We start from the raw sequence: 16,091 nt of genomic DNA on the forward strand, positions 1-16,091 counted from the left end.
AGCATTTCAAGCAAATGCTTAACTTGTGTCAGTTGACCTAGAAGAAATAATATAATCTTAACTCCTATTTTAATCAGATTAAAAGAAGTCTACAGCTTTTATATTGAAAGCATGCCAGTACCATTTTAAAATAAATAGGATTAAGAAAATGTTCCGTTACACATTTCAAAATAATGCAGAATTGATGAATGATTTACAATGAAAACTAAACAGTGAATCTCTTCTATGGCTCACGTAGGAGCACTGAGTAATTCCTGCAAATATATGCATGGTGAATTCCCTAGCTGCGTTCATAGCAGAGATGAGCATTTGTTTTTTAGTTCTGAAATTCTTTTTCAGTGCCTGAGTGAGACTCTAAATGCTTTTAGAAACAAACCTCCCACTTTGATTTTCTTTAGGATGCATCTAAACCGCTGGAGGTGCTGCTGCTGGAGAAGAACCGCTCCTTGCAGTCTGAGAACGCCACGCTGCGTATCACAAATAGTGACCTGAGTGGTAGGTTGACACGATTTTTGGCTATTCTGGTTTGTTTGCTGTCTTGTAAAGGGAGGGAGGGCTGAGTGAGAGATGAATGTCTGAGCTAATGCATGGCAGAAAGATTAAGAGGCAACAAGAACACTAAGTAACATTTGATTTCTGCAGTTTTATAGGCTGGATAATAAAATAAAACTTGGAGACCTCAGAGAGTCTTTAAAGGTTAGGAAAGAGAGGCATTACAATATGTACCAAGCGGTAGCATTTGAGGCTGTCTTCCGTTTTGAGAACAAAATCATCTGTGGCACCAGAAGTCTCTTCCCCCACACACAATGTTATGCAAAATGTTTGCATGTAGAACACAATAATCTTCCTGTCTGATACATTTAGATATACTACCAGCAGGTCAGCTTGGAAAAACAAAATACTTTCTTTTTAGTGAAGTGTGTTTGGCGTTTAGCTTTCCTAATGTGGGCTTTTTACATCTTGTGTGCACATTTTTTAAATGGCAAGTCATGGAATTTCCAGATACTTGAATGCTTATGGTTTTTGCAGCTGGAAGAAAGTTAAAAGTTGCCACTGGCCCTGGGATTACTGAATTCTGAAGCGTTTTATGACTTTAACTGAGTGATCTTGGTGCATCCACCTAATGGTGATTCCTTTATTCAAATTGGTTTGTTCCAAAATGTAAATGTTTGCTGCATTTGGGTTCAGTCAGGTCCAATGAGTAATGTCTTGAATGAGAGACAACAAAGAGACTTGCTGTCTGTAACTGCATTTATTTTAAATGTATAACTGCACTTCATGTAATTGTTCTAGTTTTAATGTTTGTAAGGGGGATTCTCCAGGCTGCAACATACAAGAAAGGTGCAAACATGAAATGCATGTTGTTTGTTTTGGGGGCCTTGTTTGGCTTATTAAAATTTCAATTATGGAAAAAAACAAACGAAAACAAACCAAAACCAAAACGAAAACAAAAATCCCACCGCCACTTCATTGGCCCTTGTAAATCTGCACTTTTTCCCTTTGCGGGGCAAACTTTGCATTTTTTTATCTTGGTTTTTCCCTCTTTGATCCCCCATAATGCATTATGTTTGACCTTCCTTGTAGGGTCAGCCAGGAGAAAAGGGAAAGACCAGCCTGAGAGTCAGCGTCCTGCAACCTTGCCGGCCTCCCCTCCTTCTCAGTTGCTCCGCAACGCGGGGGAGCAGGCTTCCAATACTAATGGTACACACCAGTTCTCACCAACGGGTTTAAGTCAAGACTTTTTCAGCTCATCCCTGGCGAGCCCCAGCTTACCCCTGGCCTCCACAGGAAAATTTGCACTAAACTCTCTCCTCCAGCGACAGCTAATGCAGTCCTTCTACTCCAAGGCAATGCAGGAAGCAGGAAGCACAAGCATGATTTTTTCAACAGGTCCTTACAGCACAAACTCCATATCTTCCCAAAGTCCATTACAACAAAGTCCGGACGTAAATGGCATGGCCCCGTCTCCCAGCCAGTCAGAAAGTGCTGGGAGCATCTCTGAAGGCGAGGAGATAGACACAGCTGAAATTGCACGTCAGGTGAAAGAGCAATTGATCAAGCACAATATTGGACAGCGGATATTTGGACATTATGTGTTGGGACTGTCGCAAGGGTCTGTGAGTGAGATACTAGCCCGGCCAAAGCCATGGAATAAACTGACTGTGAGAGGCAAGGAGCCATTTCATAAGATGAAGCAGTTCCTCTCGGACGAGCAGAACATCTTGGCTCTTCGCAGCATCCAGGGTAGACAAAGAGGTAAGTGCTCGCCGGCCAAGGGTCTCACCCGGTTTTCCTGTTAGTTACAGAGGTTAAAAATCGGACGCGTCCCTGTACGGGGCCGTTCGTGCGTTGCTGCCGTTTTCACCCGAATCAGATGTCAGGTACAGAAAGCACAGCTTTTTAACTCTGCTTTTCAGCACTCGAGCAGGTTAGTATCTTTGCTTATGCTTTTTTTAGCCGCTGACTTGTGTTTGTCAGCAGGAGCAAGTAGCAGGGACACTTACATCCCTCACTTCCCAATAGCTCCATGTCAGAGCCAAATACTGAGTGAAAAGGGTCAGCAGCTACTAAGGGTATCAGCCCTCAGAAATACTTGAAAATTTTTATTTGGGGTTGTTTATTGAGACCAGACTCTTGTTGTGTCTTGTGTGATTTTTTTTTTTTTCCCCCCAGAGTGTTTTGACAAAATATCATAGGTGATGCATGAGATGAGTAATTAAAAAACAATCCTAATTTAAAGCAGCTTTGCATATTTAAGGCAGTGGTTTTAAGAAATAACATGCATTTCATTGTGATTCATCTTAAGCAAAGACTGAGATTTACATTTAGAGAAACTGAAAAGTAAGTTGTTTACAGTCAAGAAATACTGGAAAGGACAGGCAGGGTTTTCCTAGATTTTGTTTAATTGAAAGCGCACACTGTTAGATTTATAATCTGTTCTTCCTTTTGATGATTGTACTTGAGGGGATTATCTGCCCATCTTTAACCTCTTCATTTTTGGTATCTCTAGACATTTATTTATATCTGTCTAATCTCCTTTCCGAACGTAGCTGTAATCTTTATTAACAAATCAGCCAGCCTTGCTTCTTCCAAAGTAGCCAGCTCCTCCAGTGCTCAGACAAAGGCTTGAGGGGGCGAGGACAGCTCGAACCCTCGCATTCAGAGACAGGTTGCTAGCTTCTCATGTCACACAGCCCATGATGTCAGAGCAACCATCCCCTGATTGTTTTGTTCTTACCAAACTTGTTTTTCAACAGAGAATCCAGGCCAGAACCTGAACAGACTATTTCAGGAAGTACCGAAACGAAGAAATGGGTCTGAAGGTACGTCACAGGCAGGTGTTTTTCTTTGCAGTCAATACCTAGGAAGTGGAGTGTGCTTTAGCTGTGTGTTTCCTTAAAACTGTGCAGTTTGATTCTGGCCTGGAATCTGATAGAAAAACAGACAGTAAGTATAAAACAAACCATGGGTTAGACGAACACTTTGCTTTTTCTAATTCTGCTGCTGCTGTACTAACGTAACCCTGTTTGGATACTTTTTCCACTCCCAACCTCGCTGTGTACGCAGATAAAAAGAAATAAGTGATAGAAGTGACTTTATAAAATCATCAGATCTATTGAAATGCTCTCTTTGCTATTTTTGTGATTTTGGAGGCAGAAGGTTGCACAATTACAACATCGATTGCATACTGCTTCTGCTCTAGATTTACTTCTTTCTTCTCATGGGGCTTATGTTGACAAATACACTTTAATATGCTGTTAAATTAGTATGATACTTCAGTATGGTATATGAAAAAGACAACAACATAAGTGAACATCAGATCCAATAAATTATCACAGAACAGGAAGTATGAACGTTTTTCTTTGTTATACATTAGTCGCAGAATTTTTCTTTTAGCAAGGCAAGAAGAAAAAGAAAAACCAAAAACAGGTGCCCTGTGAAACTCTGTAGATATTTTTACTCCAGTCAGAAATTATCTTGCTCACTTACAAATGATAATCTCATAATGAAAAATGCAGTTAAGTACAATAACATTCGCAGTCATAGTTTTCCCTCCTTTTCTTCCCCTTAGTGGTTAAATAAACCGAAACAAAATCAAACCACCAAGTAATAGCTCTTAGCTGGAGAGTACTTCAAATGGTATCTGTGTTTAAATGACTGTTTCTCTTAATGTATTAACCTCTAGAAAGTTAAAAATTATTTTTATCTAGTTACTTTTTAATTCTGTTTTGGGCTGAATGTATACTCATCCTACTTCGCCTAGCAGCTGATGCAATTTTTAAGGTTTCCTGATCTTATGTTTTTAGCTTTCTTCCATTCACCTCTGGTTCTTTTCCCTTCTGTTTCCTCTCCCCTTCCAAAAAAAAAGAAAAGGGAAAAAATAGACCTATATATGTTATCCTGGAAAAGGAATATATGACCACCTAGTTCTTCCTCTGATGGTGTCAGTGTTCTCATCATTCTAGTGCAGCTAGCGGGCAGGCTTTTGCACAATGAGGATATTTGTCTTTTATTATGTTAAGTACTTGGTGTTGTAAATGTTAGTAAAGGTCCTATGTAAACTTTTCGTCAGGTCATGCTGGCGGAGTATCAGTATATGCTGTCTGTGTTAAAAAAAAAACAACCAAACAAATAAAAGTTTTCCCGGTGTCATTAGTTTTGTTTTCCTCTTCAGGTAATATAACCACAAGAATCCGAACCACGGAGACTGGCTCTGATGAAGCCATCAAATCCATTCTCGAACAAGCCAAAAGGGAGCTGCAAGTACAGAAAACAGGTACAGTCTAATTTTCTCTCTAGCTCCTTTTATTTCAGAATTTAATTAAAACAATTACCATGAGCTTTCTGGTCAGTTAATTATATTCTTAAAGCCTTGAATCTAGGTTTGAAGAGCTTTTTTTTATTATTATTATTATTTTTATTTAGTGGAGTTGTTTCTGTCTATAAGACATCCCAAGTTAAGGTTACATGTGTCACAGCTTGGCAGCGTCTCTGCTCAGCGCTCTGCCCGCTCTGCTCTGCCCCACGTGCACAGCTCTGCCTTCTTTGCAACGCTCCAGACCTGCAGGCAGTCACTCTGCAGGACAAACCTACAAAATCCTTTCTTCTAGCAGTTTGCTCCTTGGAGAGGGAATGGCTTGTGCTTTCTCTTCTCTTCTATCTAACTCAGGCCCCAGGGACACAACTGCATGGGAGAGGGAACGGAATGGATTTGTTGGGGTGAAGGTCATGATCTAGCCAGCAATTACCAGTCACATAGTACCATCGTACTGTGGACATCATGTACTGCAATTATAATATAGGCAAACTCAGTTCTAACTTTTATATGACTTCATTTTTGGTTACAGAATGTATTCAGTGAATGAACTGGCAAATCCAGAAAGCATTTCCTTTCCCAAAAACATCATTAGTTTAACATCTCAGCCCGAGATAAGTTTAATTTCTCATTGTATGCTGTCATGTAGTTAACATTTCTGTCTGGTTCATAGCCCTCCCAACTTTCCAGTACTGCTAAAGGGCTGATGCTGAAGTATAGAGTACTGTGCATTACTTCTGTTTCATTTTTTAAAGTAAATACTGATTTACAGTTTGGGATAGTTGTCTTTTAAATGAAAACTAAACTAATCTCATGGCAAAATAGAAAAGAATAGTTAATGTATGATTTCAATAATATGGGTTTATACAAGTAATGATTACATAGAGAAAAATGTGGGCTGTGTGTAGGAAACTGCAAGCATGTTGTTCAGTAGCATGTTTCATCTGAGAATCTCAGACTTCCTTTCAAACATTAATTCAGCCTCAAAACTCCCTATGAAACCAGTAGATAAAACAGAAGAGATGGTCCCACTGCCTTTTTTCCCATTTCTTGGCTTTTCATGTATTTTATAGTGTGTGACAGGAAGGAACGTAGAGAGGCAAATTCGGAAATGTATTCAGATGAGACATAATATTACTAGAATAATACGCAGCATGTTTCGAATCTTATTTCACTTTGAGGCCACTTCTTGCAGCGTACGGGTTCCCTGTTACTATCTAGTGCTTCACTTTCCCCATTCTTTGTAGAGTAGCTTTCAGAGGAACTGGTTTTCAAGCACTGTGGACTTCAGTGGAGACTAACTTAAATGGAAACAGATGCCATTGCAAAAACCTCCTGGCTCTGCAGAGATAATTCTACACCCACATTCCAGTCTCTGCTCATCCCTGACTGCTGCAGCACAGCCACACGAGTCCTGGTTCACCACTGAAATATTGCATTTAGGTGTTACCTCTTCTGCAAGTGCCCATGGCTCCATTCTAGGGCTTCGGATAAGGCAGAGAGTGATGGCCAGGCATCAGCCTGATTTTTATAGAGCTGTTTATTTCAGTGGTTGGGACCATGGAACAAGAAAACAGGAAGCAGGAGCATTATTTAGCTTGTCAAATGAAATAATGAAGTCTCTTACTAAAGTTCTTGCTTTGTTGTAATTTGTGTGTTATATTTTTGGAGATAAAAGGACTCACTATATTTATATTGTAAGAGGGTATTAATAGTATGTCCAGGTGAATGCAGCTGTGTTCAGTTTCGAGTGTGCGTTACGATTCATTTGTGGAGATAGAAGTGAAAGGTTGAATAACTTTGTAAATAGAACTATAAAATGTTATTGACCACTTGGGGTGGGGGAGGAAGAGGTGAAGGCTTGATTTTCAAAGGCATTTATTTGAAAATTTTTACAATGGTGGAGAACATGCAAGTAGTACTAGACTTCTGCAGTTGAGTCTGTGTGTGCAAATGTCCAGCACTTTGGCAAGTATAAAAATTTTCCAGTGAAGAACTTTGGAAATCTTACCTTATTTTGAAAAGTGCAAATCTTTGCTTAGTGGAAATTCCTCCCTCCCATCCAGAAATGTATTGCAGCCCTTTTTCTGACAGGGAAGTATTTACAGTAGCACGTGTTGAATATAAAGCATATTCCTGTGTTGCATTTAGTCTTTTGGTTGTTTTTCATAGCTGAGCCGGCTCAGCCGCCTTCTGCATCTAGCAGTGGCAATTCTGATGATGCTATTCGATCCATTCTGCAACAAGCCCGACGCGAAATGGAGGCACAGCAGGCTGCCCTTGAACCTGCCTTAAAAACACCACCTTTATCTCAAGCTGACATTTCTATCCTGTCCCCCAAACTAGTATCTACACCTGCAATGTCTTCGGTTTCCAGCTATTCTCCTTTGGCCATATCCCTGAAGAAACATTCATCTGTCACTGATTCCAGTATCTCTGCATTGCAGAACCTCTCTGGGCTCAAAAAGGAGCCTCAGGAGGCACCTGTTTTAGAGCTTCATGGAATAAGTGATTCTGCCCAGGGTATGTTGAGGCATGTTAAAAATGAGTTGGGACGTGGTGGTGCTTGGAAGGACCATTGGTGGAATACTGTGCAGCACGAGAGAAGAAATGCAGCTCTTCCCGAAGATATAAAAGTTGAGGAAGCCAGTGGTGGAAAAGAAAAGGTCAGCAATCAGACTAGGCCAGATCGTAGCCAGCTCCAAGGACCATCATCTTCAGAGTATTGGAAAGAGTGGCCAAACGCTGAATCTCCGTACTCCCAGAGTTCTGAATTGAGCATGACTGGGGCGAGTCGCAGTGAGACACCACAAAATAGCCCCCTCCCTTCATCCCCTATCGTGTCTTTGTCAAAGCCATCCAAACCTTCAGTTCCTCCACTGACACCCGAGCAGTATGAGATTTATATGTACCAGGAAGTGGATACGATAGAGCTAACGCGGCAGGTCAAAGAAAAGCTAGCAAAGAATGGCATCTGCCAAAGGATCTTTGGGGAAAAGGTAAAGAACTGGTTATCTCTTGTTACGCCAGTATTGTGAATGCGCGTTCTGCTCCTTACGTTGGTACGGAGCTCAGTTTAACGGAGGGGTAATGCCACGTATGTCTTACGGAAAAATGTTCTTTCTTCAGATGTTAAATATTTAAAAAATAAGCTCACACAGGAAAGTATTCGTTTTCCTGTATTTTGTGAATTGCATAGGTTTTTATACAAAGATTGGCTTCAGCCACTCGTAATTAGAAATGGGGCCCCCCAGTTTAGAAACGTTGAAAGCTGAAGCAAACGTTATTGAGACTCAATATTTCATGCTTAATGTAATGAATTCATGGAATATTTGAGTAATACCATTGTCATGACTGGAGAGTCTTAAATTTGTTATAAGTGAAGATTATGAACACAAGAGCATTTTTCCTTTTTTTTAATATTTGAAAATGTGCACAAGGGTATTTAAACAAACACACAGAAAATCCCCTACCTCTCCTTAGTCTGAAGTCAAGAATTCACAGTCATTTCTTACACCTAGTGCTTGGTATCTTAGTGTGCTTTGAGATGTTTTTAAGTAATGTTTGATTACAGATATGCGATGCACGATAAGGCTTTCTGAAGTTCCCACGTTGTGGGCCCTAAGCATGGAACACATGGGATTTTGGAGGGGTCCCCAACCACCAGAAAACACCTCCCAAGCTATAAGAAATGGTGGACATGGGGTGTTCCTTCTTCCTATAAAGAACTGAATCAATATAATAGTATAATAGGAGCTGGCATCGCACTATTACCTTTTCACTAAGATGTAAAATGAAAAGCCTGACCTCTTGGGGTCATTAAAGATCCCGTGGCAGCTTTCATTAAGTTGGATTTTTAACCCCTGTACCTGTGCTGAATTCCAGGCAAGTAATTGCATTCTGCCCATCTGAAATTCCCCCTTCGCTGCAGTCGGCTGTATTCTTAAATATTTACTTACGTGGAGCAGCCACTGCTACAGGTAAAAACACACATCGTTATAATTCATATAAAAAAAAAAAATCAACCAAATATAGGCCTAGTCTCAAAAGTCCCAATTATTTTTGTTTGAGAACAAAATACATGCCAATCATTTCCTGTTTTAACTGCCTGTGTGTGCCTGGACTCTGTGTTTTTCCTGTTAGAACTGATGAAACTATTTGACACAAAATATGAAAAGCATGCAAATCTCGCACCATCCTTCTGCCGTTTGTGCTGCCGCTCTGTTCCTGCAGGAAAAAACTTATGCTCCAGAAGGAAACCACGGCAGGAGAAAAGCGTTTCCATTAATTAATTACCTACAGATGTCATTTTTCAGTTTTACTAATTGTCCATATAAAACCGACTTGAGCGGTACAGCAGTAAAGGAAACCGAAGTGACTTAAATTACCCCCCTTCCACATCAAATGTGTTAACGTGCCGTTCTTGGTTGCTTCACTTCAGGTATTGGGGCTGTCCCAAGGAAGTGTCAGTGACATGCTCTCCAGGCCAAAGCCATGGAGTAAATTGACCCAAAAAGGCCGAGAACCATTTATTCGTATGCAGCTCTGGTTGAATGGTGAGCTGGGACAGTGTGTCCTGCCTGCACAAGGGCAGCAACAAGGACAAGGTAATTAAAATTCCACTATGTTGTTTGAGTTGAGGAGGAGGAAAACTCTTTTTTTTTTTTTTTTTTTTTAAATTTGCAATAAGTGAGACTTGCACCCGGTGCTAGTCCAGGCATTACTGGAAGTGGCAGCATCCACCCTCACAGCCCAGCCGGTCCCTAGGCGGATGTGCTGGGAATGTTTACGAACGAAGCACTCGTTTATGCGTAATTGATAAGCAGCAGTTATCAAGTTCCTAATTAGGATGATATTATCTAGGCATGAATATGATACGTAATTCAAAAAATGTTGGCCAAAGAGCTGGAAAATCTTGTGTGCTGTTTTCTAGGGTTGCATAGGGGATTTTTATTGTTCCTAGGAGAATATCGATTGCTTTCTCAGGAGGTGAGCTAGAAGAACTAAGCTTTAAAGGGGGAATGCTGTGTTGCAATTACGCTTTTATTGTGGCTCTCTCTTATCCTAATACCTATTGATACAGAAAGGCCAGACTAGAGTTTGGCCTCGGTTGTACCCTTATAATGCCACTGACTTAAATGAGCAGCGTGCCCTTGCCGAGATCAGCAGTTTGCTATTTGTTGAGCCTGCTTACTGTTTAGTTTGTGGTTTGGCATCTCCTTTTATTGTTCCCTGATTTTCCTCTCCTCTCTTATCTAGTCCTTCACTCTGTGACATCATTACAGGATTCCCTACAGCAGGGATGTGCAAGCTCAGGTAATCAGCTGGTTTCAATGATTTGCTCTGAAATAATTCTCTGTGCTTTTGTTACATTTCTTTTGCTTTGATGCCGAGAGGTTTCTCGCGTTTTGTTGTATCATACAGGAGTCCCTTCAATTTTTTTATTAATGCAGTTAATTCCTCGTTCTCTCCTTGTTGCTATGGCAGATGTAGGGAGTACACATATTTAGCTGCATATATTAGGTAAAGAGACTCTGTCTGATCTTGGAGATCATTGGCTCTGTAGGGTTGTTTTTTTTTACCATAGTTCAGCTTATCAACTTGACATGTGACAATGGCTGTAAAACAAGCCTTTCGTTTGTAATGTGATCTACATACTCCAGCTGCCTTACTCACTGGCATATTTTTTTGCCACTTTCATTTGCACAAAATCTGCTTTGTTAATTTGAAGGTGGGGAAAAGACCACATTATGTCTTTCTTTTTCAAGCTTTGTTAAATATTCCAAGCTGACTTTTTTTCTCTCTCCCCTTTCTGTTTGCAAAAAAGCAGATGCAGCAAAGATGACTGTCAAAGAGAAGTGACTTGCTAAAGGTTTTATAAGATGGCCACAGTATAGGAAGGAGGCTGGAACAGAACAGCTGTGTTCCTGCTGTTAGATACCAGACTCTACCCACACAGACTTTTTACCAATGATATGTTTAACTGACGTAAACCACTCGGGCTGGTTTGTACTCTAGAAAAATACTTGTGCCCTGCTAGCTGGTGCCCTGTATTGGAGAATTACTGCATTTCAGGATACAGAGAAGGATGGGTTGTGATCTTCTTCCACCTTTCTGCACTCTGAAACACTTTTTTTTCTGGAGCTTGCTGGGTTTATTCTGAATACCCCAACCAAACTGCTTTTTCTCTCTACTGGGAAACTAGTTTGCATTCTAAAAGATTTTACTAGAAGAGAATCCGTGATGATATTCAGTCCACGTTTTTCTTAAGAGCAACAGTGGAAAATAAATAGATAAAAGCAAAAAAAAAAAAGCCCCTGGTAAAAACAAACCATGAAAACAAAACCAAAATGGGAAAAAATTATTTGCAATCATAGGGCTATTGTTACTTATAGCCAAGCATTTAGCGAACATGGAAATTTCCTGCGACGTTTTATACACTGCTGTTCGTTAAAAGTGTGCCATTGAGTACTTTTTTGTAGCATCAGTACTATGCAAGAGTAACTGTTACAGTTATAAACGCCTAAGACAGCATGGAAAATATGAGTAATTAATTGTAGCCATTTTAAGAGGAATTTGAAATCAGAGGAGCTGGGAAAAGGCTGCATTGTTATTGCTAATCATCATATTTATGACTAACTGTAATTATAAAAGATTGAAAGACAAGCCCGTAGTATTAAAATCCGACCACCTTACGGATTCCCGTGAGGATCGCTGGTAGCTGAAAGTGATTTCCTTCAGGAAGTTCAGTTTTGCTGCAGTGATATTTTGCTCCCCTCCCACACTCCCAATCTCGTTTGTCAGTTCCTGCCCTTGAGCTAATATTTTGTGAGGCAACACGTTCCTATCAGCTAATAAAATCATATTATTGATGATCACCCTCCTTCTTTCCTTAAAGCAGACTTACAAATGAGAAAATGGGCTTGTGCCCTTTTCTTCCTCCTTTCCAATGATTAAAAATAAAATTGTTGTACAAAACGTTCTTTTCTTGGTGCCTTTCTCCGTATAAAGGAATAAGGAAGGTTGTGACGCCACGCAGAACAAAAGAGAGAAACGAAGTTACTTGAATGAGGAAGGGCAGTTTAGTAATTTTCTTTTATTAGCAGCTGTTCTGTAATTAAAAACGCAGCAAACAGTTTGGAAAAGGTAATAATAATTATGCATTTGTGAAAGATCCTTCACTCCAGGGCAGGAAAAAAAGAGACAGCTCCAATTTTCTGGTCTTCCGAGACATTTCCCAGGAAAATCAAGGCAGAAAAGGTTGCACACTTGTAATTTTAAAACAGAAATTAATCAGAATAATTTTGAAACGAGAAAAGGTCTGGAGCCTTTTCCATGTAATATAATTGGCTTGGAACTTGTTGAATGCATGAAGGGAAAGAAGCAAAATTAAACTAATACATTCAGTGGCTCCTGAGTGCTTTGCCAAGAAGGTCTTCAGTGTACAGAGTGTCAACATGCATAGTAACGTCTCAAACTTTTATTAGCTGTGAGTATTTTCATTACCGTTTGGCAGTATTCTATCAAACCAGCAAGATTTTCTGGATTTCTGACCCAGTTAGTTACACTTCTAGATCATAAGGTTTTGATTAACACCTCATTCATGAAAATCTGTTCTTTTGTCCGGTAATTTTCCATTGTCACACGTGGACAGATGAACCCATCAGTCTTTTATATGTGGGAATGAATGGATAAGCATCATGTATATATATTTTGAGAAAGCAAAGGGAAGCCAGACTTGTTTTTCTTCTTTGAAAGCTGTATTTATTAATTTTGAAAAAAACACAGTCTGTACCAAAATTACAACCAGATATATATCTGTATTTTCTGCCTGTGACCTTTCATCAAGGCTTTCATGAGTTTGTGCAAGTTTCAGTGAATGTATTTTACACAAAAATGGTGTCTGTACCCTAGGTGGTCAAAAATAGTATCACTGTGCCTTTTCTAACATTTTTTTCTGTGTATTTCTTTCCACCTAAATGCTCTAATGCCCTTGGGTAAATCTGCCTTTTTAATGATTTATGTGTCAAAAGCACGGACCAAATCACATGGAAAAAAAAGTTGAATTAGTGTCACCCAACTGCATCAGCATTTTTTCATGATGAATTTGGCCCTTATTTAGTTGCATTACTGATGATCAGAGCTGGGTTGGGTTTAGACAGTAGCCATGTGCCAGAAGAAGGTTTATGTGCTTGGATATTTTTCTAAATACTTGTACTGTATATAGCTCTTATTAGTTTGTTTTATTTTGGGGTCTTATGTCTTTACTGAGCATCTATATGACATTAAGACAAAGTTTCTCTTTTGGTGCTGTTGATTTCATAGCTACTCCCAGGAAAGCTGAATTTTTATTCACTTTCGTATTTATCCTCTGTGAAGGACATATACTCTCTATATACTACATTAAAGACTTGCAAATACTCAGTGGGAAAAAGACGTGCCTTTTTGGTATGTGTTTCTGTAAGGGTCGTCTTATGACCTAATGTGGAAATCTTCATTTGCCGATACAGCTGCGGGTGATCTCAGGGGATTTTGAATTTCCCTTTTGTTTGTCTTCCTTTCTGGGTATCATCCATCATTCCTAACCTCATGCTGCTTAGCAATAGTAACACTCATGGGAGTTGAAGAAAGGATTATAGCAGCATAAAATGGGGAGCTAATTAGAGCTTGTTTCAAAATCAGAATCTAGCTTGAGATAATTGCATATTATCTGGTGATTTAAAAACCCAAGATCTACTGTATTTAGATCAACTAAAATATGCATAAAAGCTTTATTTTCAAAATAAAACATTTGTAACAACAGGGAGATTACTTCTTATCATCCCTTGGGAAAGAAAACCAGAAAAAAAATCAGAATGCAATCTATGGTTTACTATAGTTATAATATTAACAGACATGTTGTGGAATGATGACAAACCCAAGTATCCATTATATTTTTATTTATGTAATATATATTCCTGTAATATTTTTCAGTACTGAAGCTGCTGAGTGGGCAGGTAGTTAACTATGTACTGGGTAGATCTTCCCATTTACCTAATAACAGAAGGATGCTGTCACATTGACTACTCTGAAAGAAACAAGGTGGGGAGAGAGTGTATTTCAGGCTTGCAATCCATATTCAGGATTACCATCCTGATGGGCTTACAGGAGGAGCTCACTGGCCACATGGTGGCAATGGAGATGCTCTTACACACACACACACACACACCCCCCGCCATTTCGCCATGGTTCATGATTGTTTCTTTCATTGTACTGTTTTGTTTTGGACGGGCAGAGCTGTCCAAGATGGTACTCCAGAGCATGATTGGAATTAGCACATGGAGAGCTGAATCCTTAGTACCTTGAGATCAGACAAGGGATCAGTCTAGTGATGCTGACAGGTCTTCCCAAATCTGAGCTATTTTTTGTTGTTGAATCAAAAAGAAGAGAGAGGTGGGTTTGCATTCATTTGCTGGCATTCTGGGTTAATAAAATTGTATGACATGGAATGTCTGTGGTTCATGTAGTCTATAAAATGGAAGAGAAGGGAGATCCCATGGCTTTTAATAGCTGAGTAGTTGGACTGCAAGAATTCTTTGCATAGATGGTGTATGTTTGAGGACCAATTTTTGAGTCTTTGCATTTGGTCAAGAAGGTTGTCTCCTTTTGTGCTAGGTGCAAATGCCTTTTTAAAGTTTGGAGCTGTACAACTAAGTCAGCCAAACAGTTACCTTCATGCTAACCCTGAAGCACACTGGTGCATACTGGTGAAGTTTCCACATTCTTTCTGTGTGGCTTGAGATTGCGGCTCTGAAGCAGTTGGCCGTGGCTGTCTTCATTTCAAACCATAGGATATCAGTTGGCTCCTCATAAGGGCAGCTGTTGTAGTCTGTCTGTAATGTGTGTGATCATATTCTGTGCCATTTCCCTGACATTTGGACCATGAAAACCTTCCTGGCAGCCTTTCTGGTATCAATAAAGCTGGGAGAATCGCTGTCAAGGCACCTTACTGGGACCTGGGAATGCAGCGTGAAGTCAGTGTTTCAAGTTCATTCTTAATATAACATTGGCTATCATTGCTAGCCATCATCTGGTCATTTCTGCCTCCTGCCTAGGTCTGTCCTCCCTAGGCTGTCTTGCGTGGCCGTAGTCCTTTGTCCATCAGCAATGCTTTGCAAGTAGTTGGTATTTGTAGAGAAATTCCTGTCCTAGTTGTATTCTTTCCTGTCCATTGAACCACCCAGTGATTAAACTTGTGGAAGATGACTCCATCCTCATTGTGGTCATAGCTTTACTGTTATAAAAGTGCTAAAGTAAAATATATAATCATAGAGTGAACACTGGTTTCTAGGCAGATACTCCTTGTGGCTGAATTACAATGACAAAGCACCAACACACTTTTCATATTAATACAGCAAAGAGGAGACTCATGCTGGATTCTGAAGACAAATTTAATTCACTCTGAAGTGTGGTTACAGGTTCGCAGCATTCATTTTGGAGAAGTTACCCAGTCAACTTGCAGCTATGTTTTATATTTCTGTGGCTAATTTGGGAATGTGGGTCCTTACGCTCACTCCCCTTTGGTGTGTGGGAAGAGATCTCTGAGCAAAGAGCTCGTGCACCTCTGCAGTAGCGTTTAGCCAGGCACAGTAATGGCTCATTCTCAAAGTCTTCATTTTTAAAAATCAGAATTAATGAATGAGTGTATTTTTTAAGCTGTATGAAAAAAGAAACTTTCCTCACCATTATTGCTGCTACGCTTCTCAGGTAGTTTGTAGGAGTACCAGTTAGTGTAATAGTTGCTAAAAAGTAGATGTAGTTTGTGAATACGTGCTTCCGCTGTAACTGCTGCATCAATCTGAGCACGTCACTTCCTTGCGCTCTCTTCAGGCCTTGTTTAAAAGAAACCACGGCCGTTGAATGTTAGAGCTCTGTGAATTCCACTGTTCATCATTTCATTACTTACTACTTCATTTCATTAATTACCAGCATTTTCTTTTCCCTCCACTTGTGTGTTTGGAGCTGAGCGGCCTCCTTTGGGGAGGGGGCCCACATTACCTCCTCTCCCTGCTGCCAGGCACGGGGGGCTTCTCCTGCCAGCTGCTAACCACAGAGGAGCTGGGTGGAAAATGATGAGCTGATACGTTAGAAAGCCAAATATAAAAATAACTGGAGCAGCACTGAAAGGCGAGCGAGGCCGTCGCAGTCGTGCTGCGGCACAGGAAGGCCAGGCCGCTCCGGGGGGGGTCAGGAGCCGGGGCGATGGCCGGGATCTGTCCCCCGCGGGCCGGCAGCT

General features: G+C 40.3%; 1 protein-coding gene across 1 annotated transcript in view; it reads left to right on the top strand.

Moving 5' to 3' along the window:
* Positions 1 to 16,091, top strand: part of CUX1 (cut-like homeobox 1) — a 204,359-nt gene that overhangs the window by 160,279 nt on the left and 27,989 nt on the right. The window contains exons 14-20 of the mRNA XM_010573901.1: positions 399 to 495; positions 1,585 to 2,256; positions 3,258 to 3,323; positions 4,676 to 4,777; positions 6,989 to 7,815; positions 9,258 to 9,423; positions 10,076 to 10,132. Coding sequence (XP_010572203.1) covers positions 399 to 495; positions 1,585 to 2,256; positions 3,258 to 3,323; positions 4,676 to 4,777; positions 6,989 to 7,815; positions 9,258 to 9,423; positions 10,076 to 10,132 — 1,987 coding nt within the window. The remainder of the gene's footprint in view (positions 1 to 398; positions 496 to 1,584; positions 2,257 to 3,257; positions 3,324 to 4,675; positions 4,778 to 6,988; positions 7,816 to 9,257; positions 9,424 to 10,075; positions 10,133 to 16,091) is intronic.

This window comes from Haliaeetus leucocephalus, unplaced genomic scaffold (genome assembly GCF_000737465.1).
Source record: "Haliaeetus leucocephalus isolate CR32 unplaced genomic scaffold, Haliaeetus_leucocephalus-4.0 Scaffold395, whole genome shotgun sequence".
Taxonomy (NCBI): Eukaryota; Metazoa; Chordata; class Aves; order Accipitriformes; family Accipitridae; genus Haliaeetus; species Haliaeetus leucocephalus.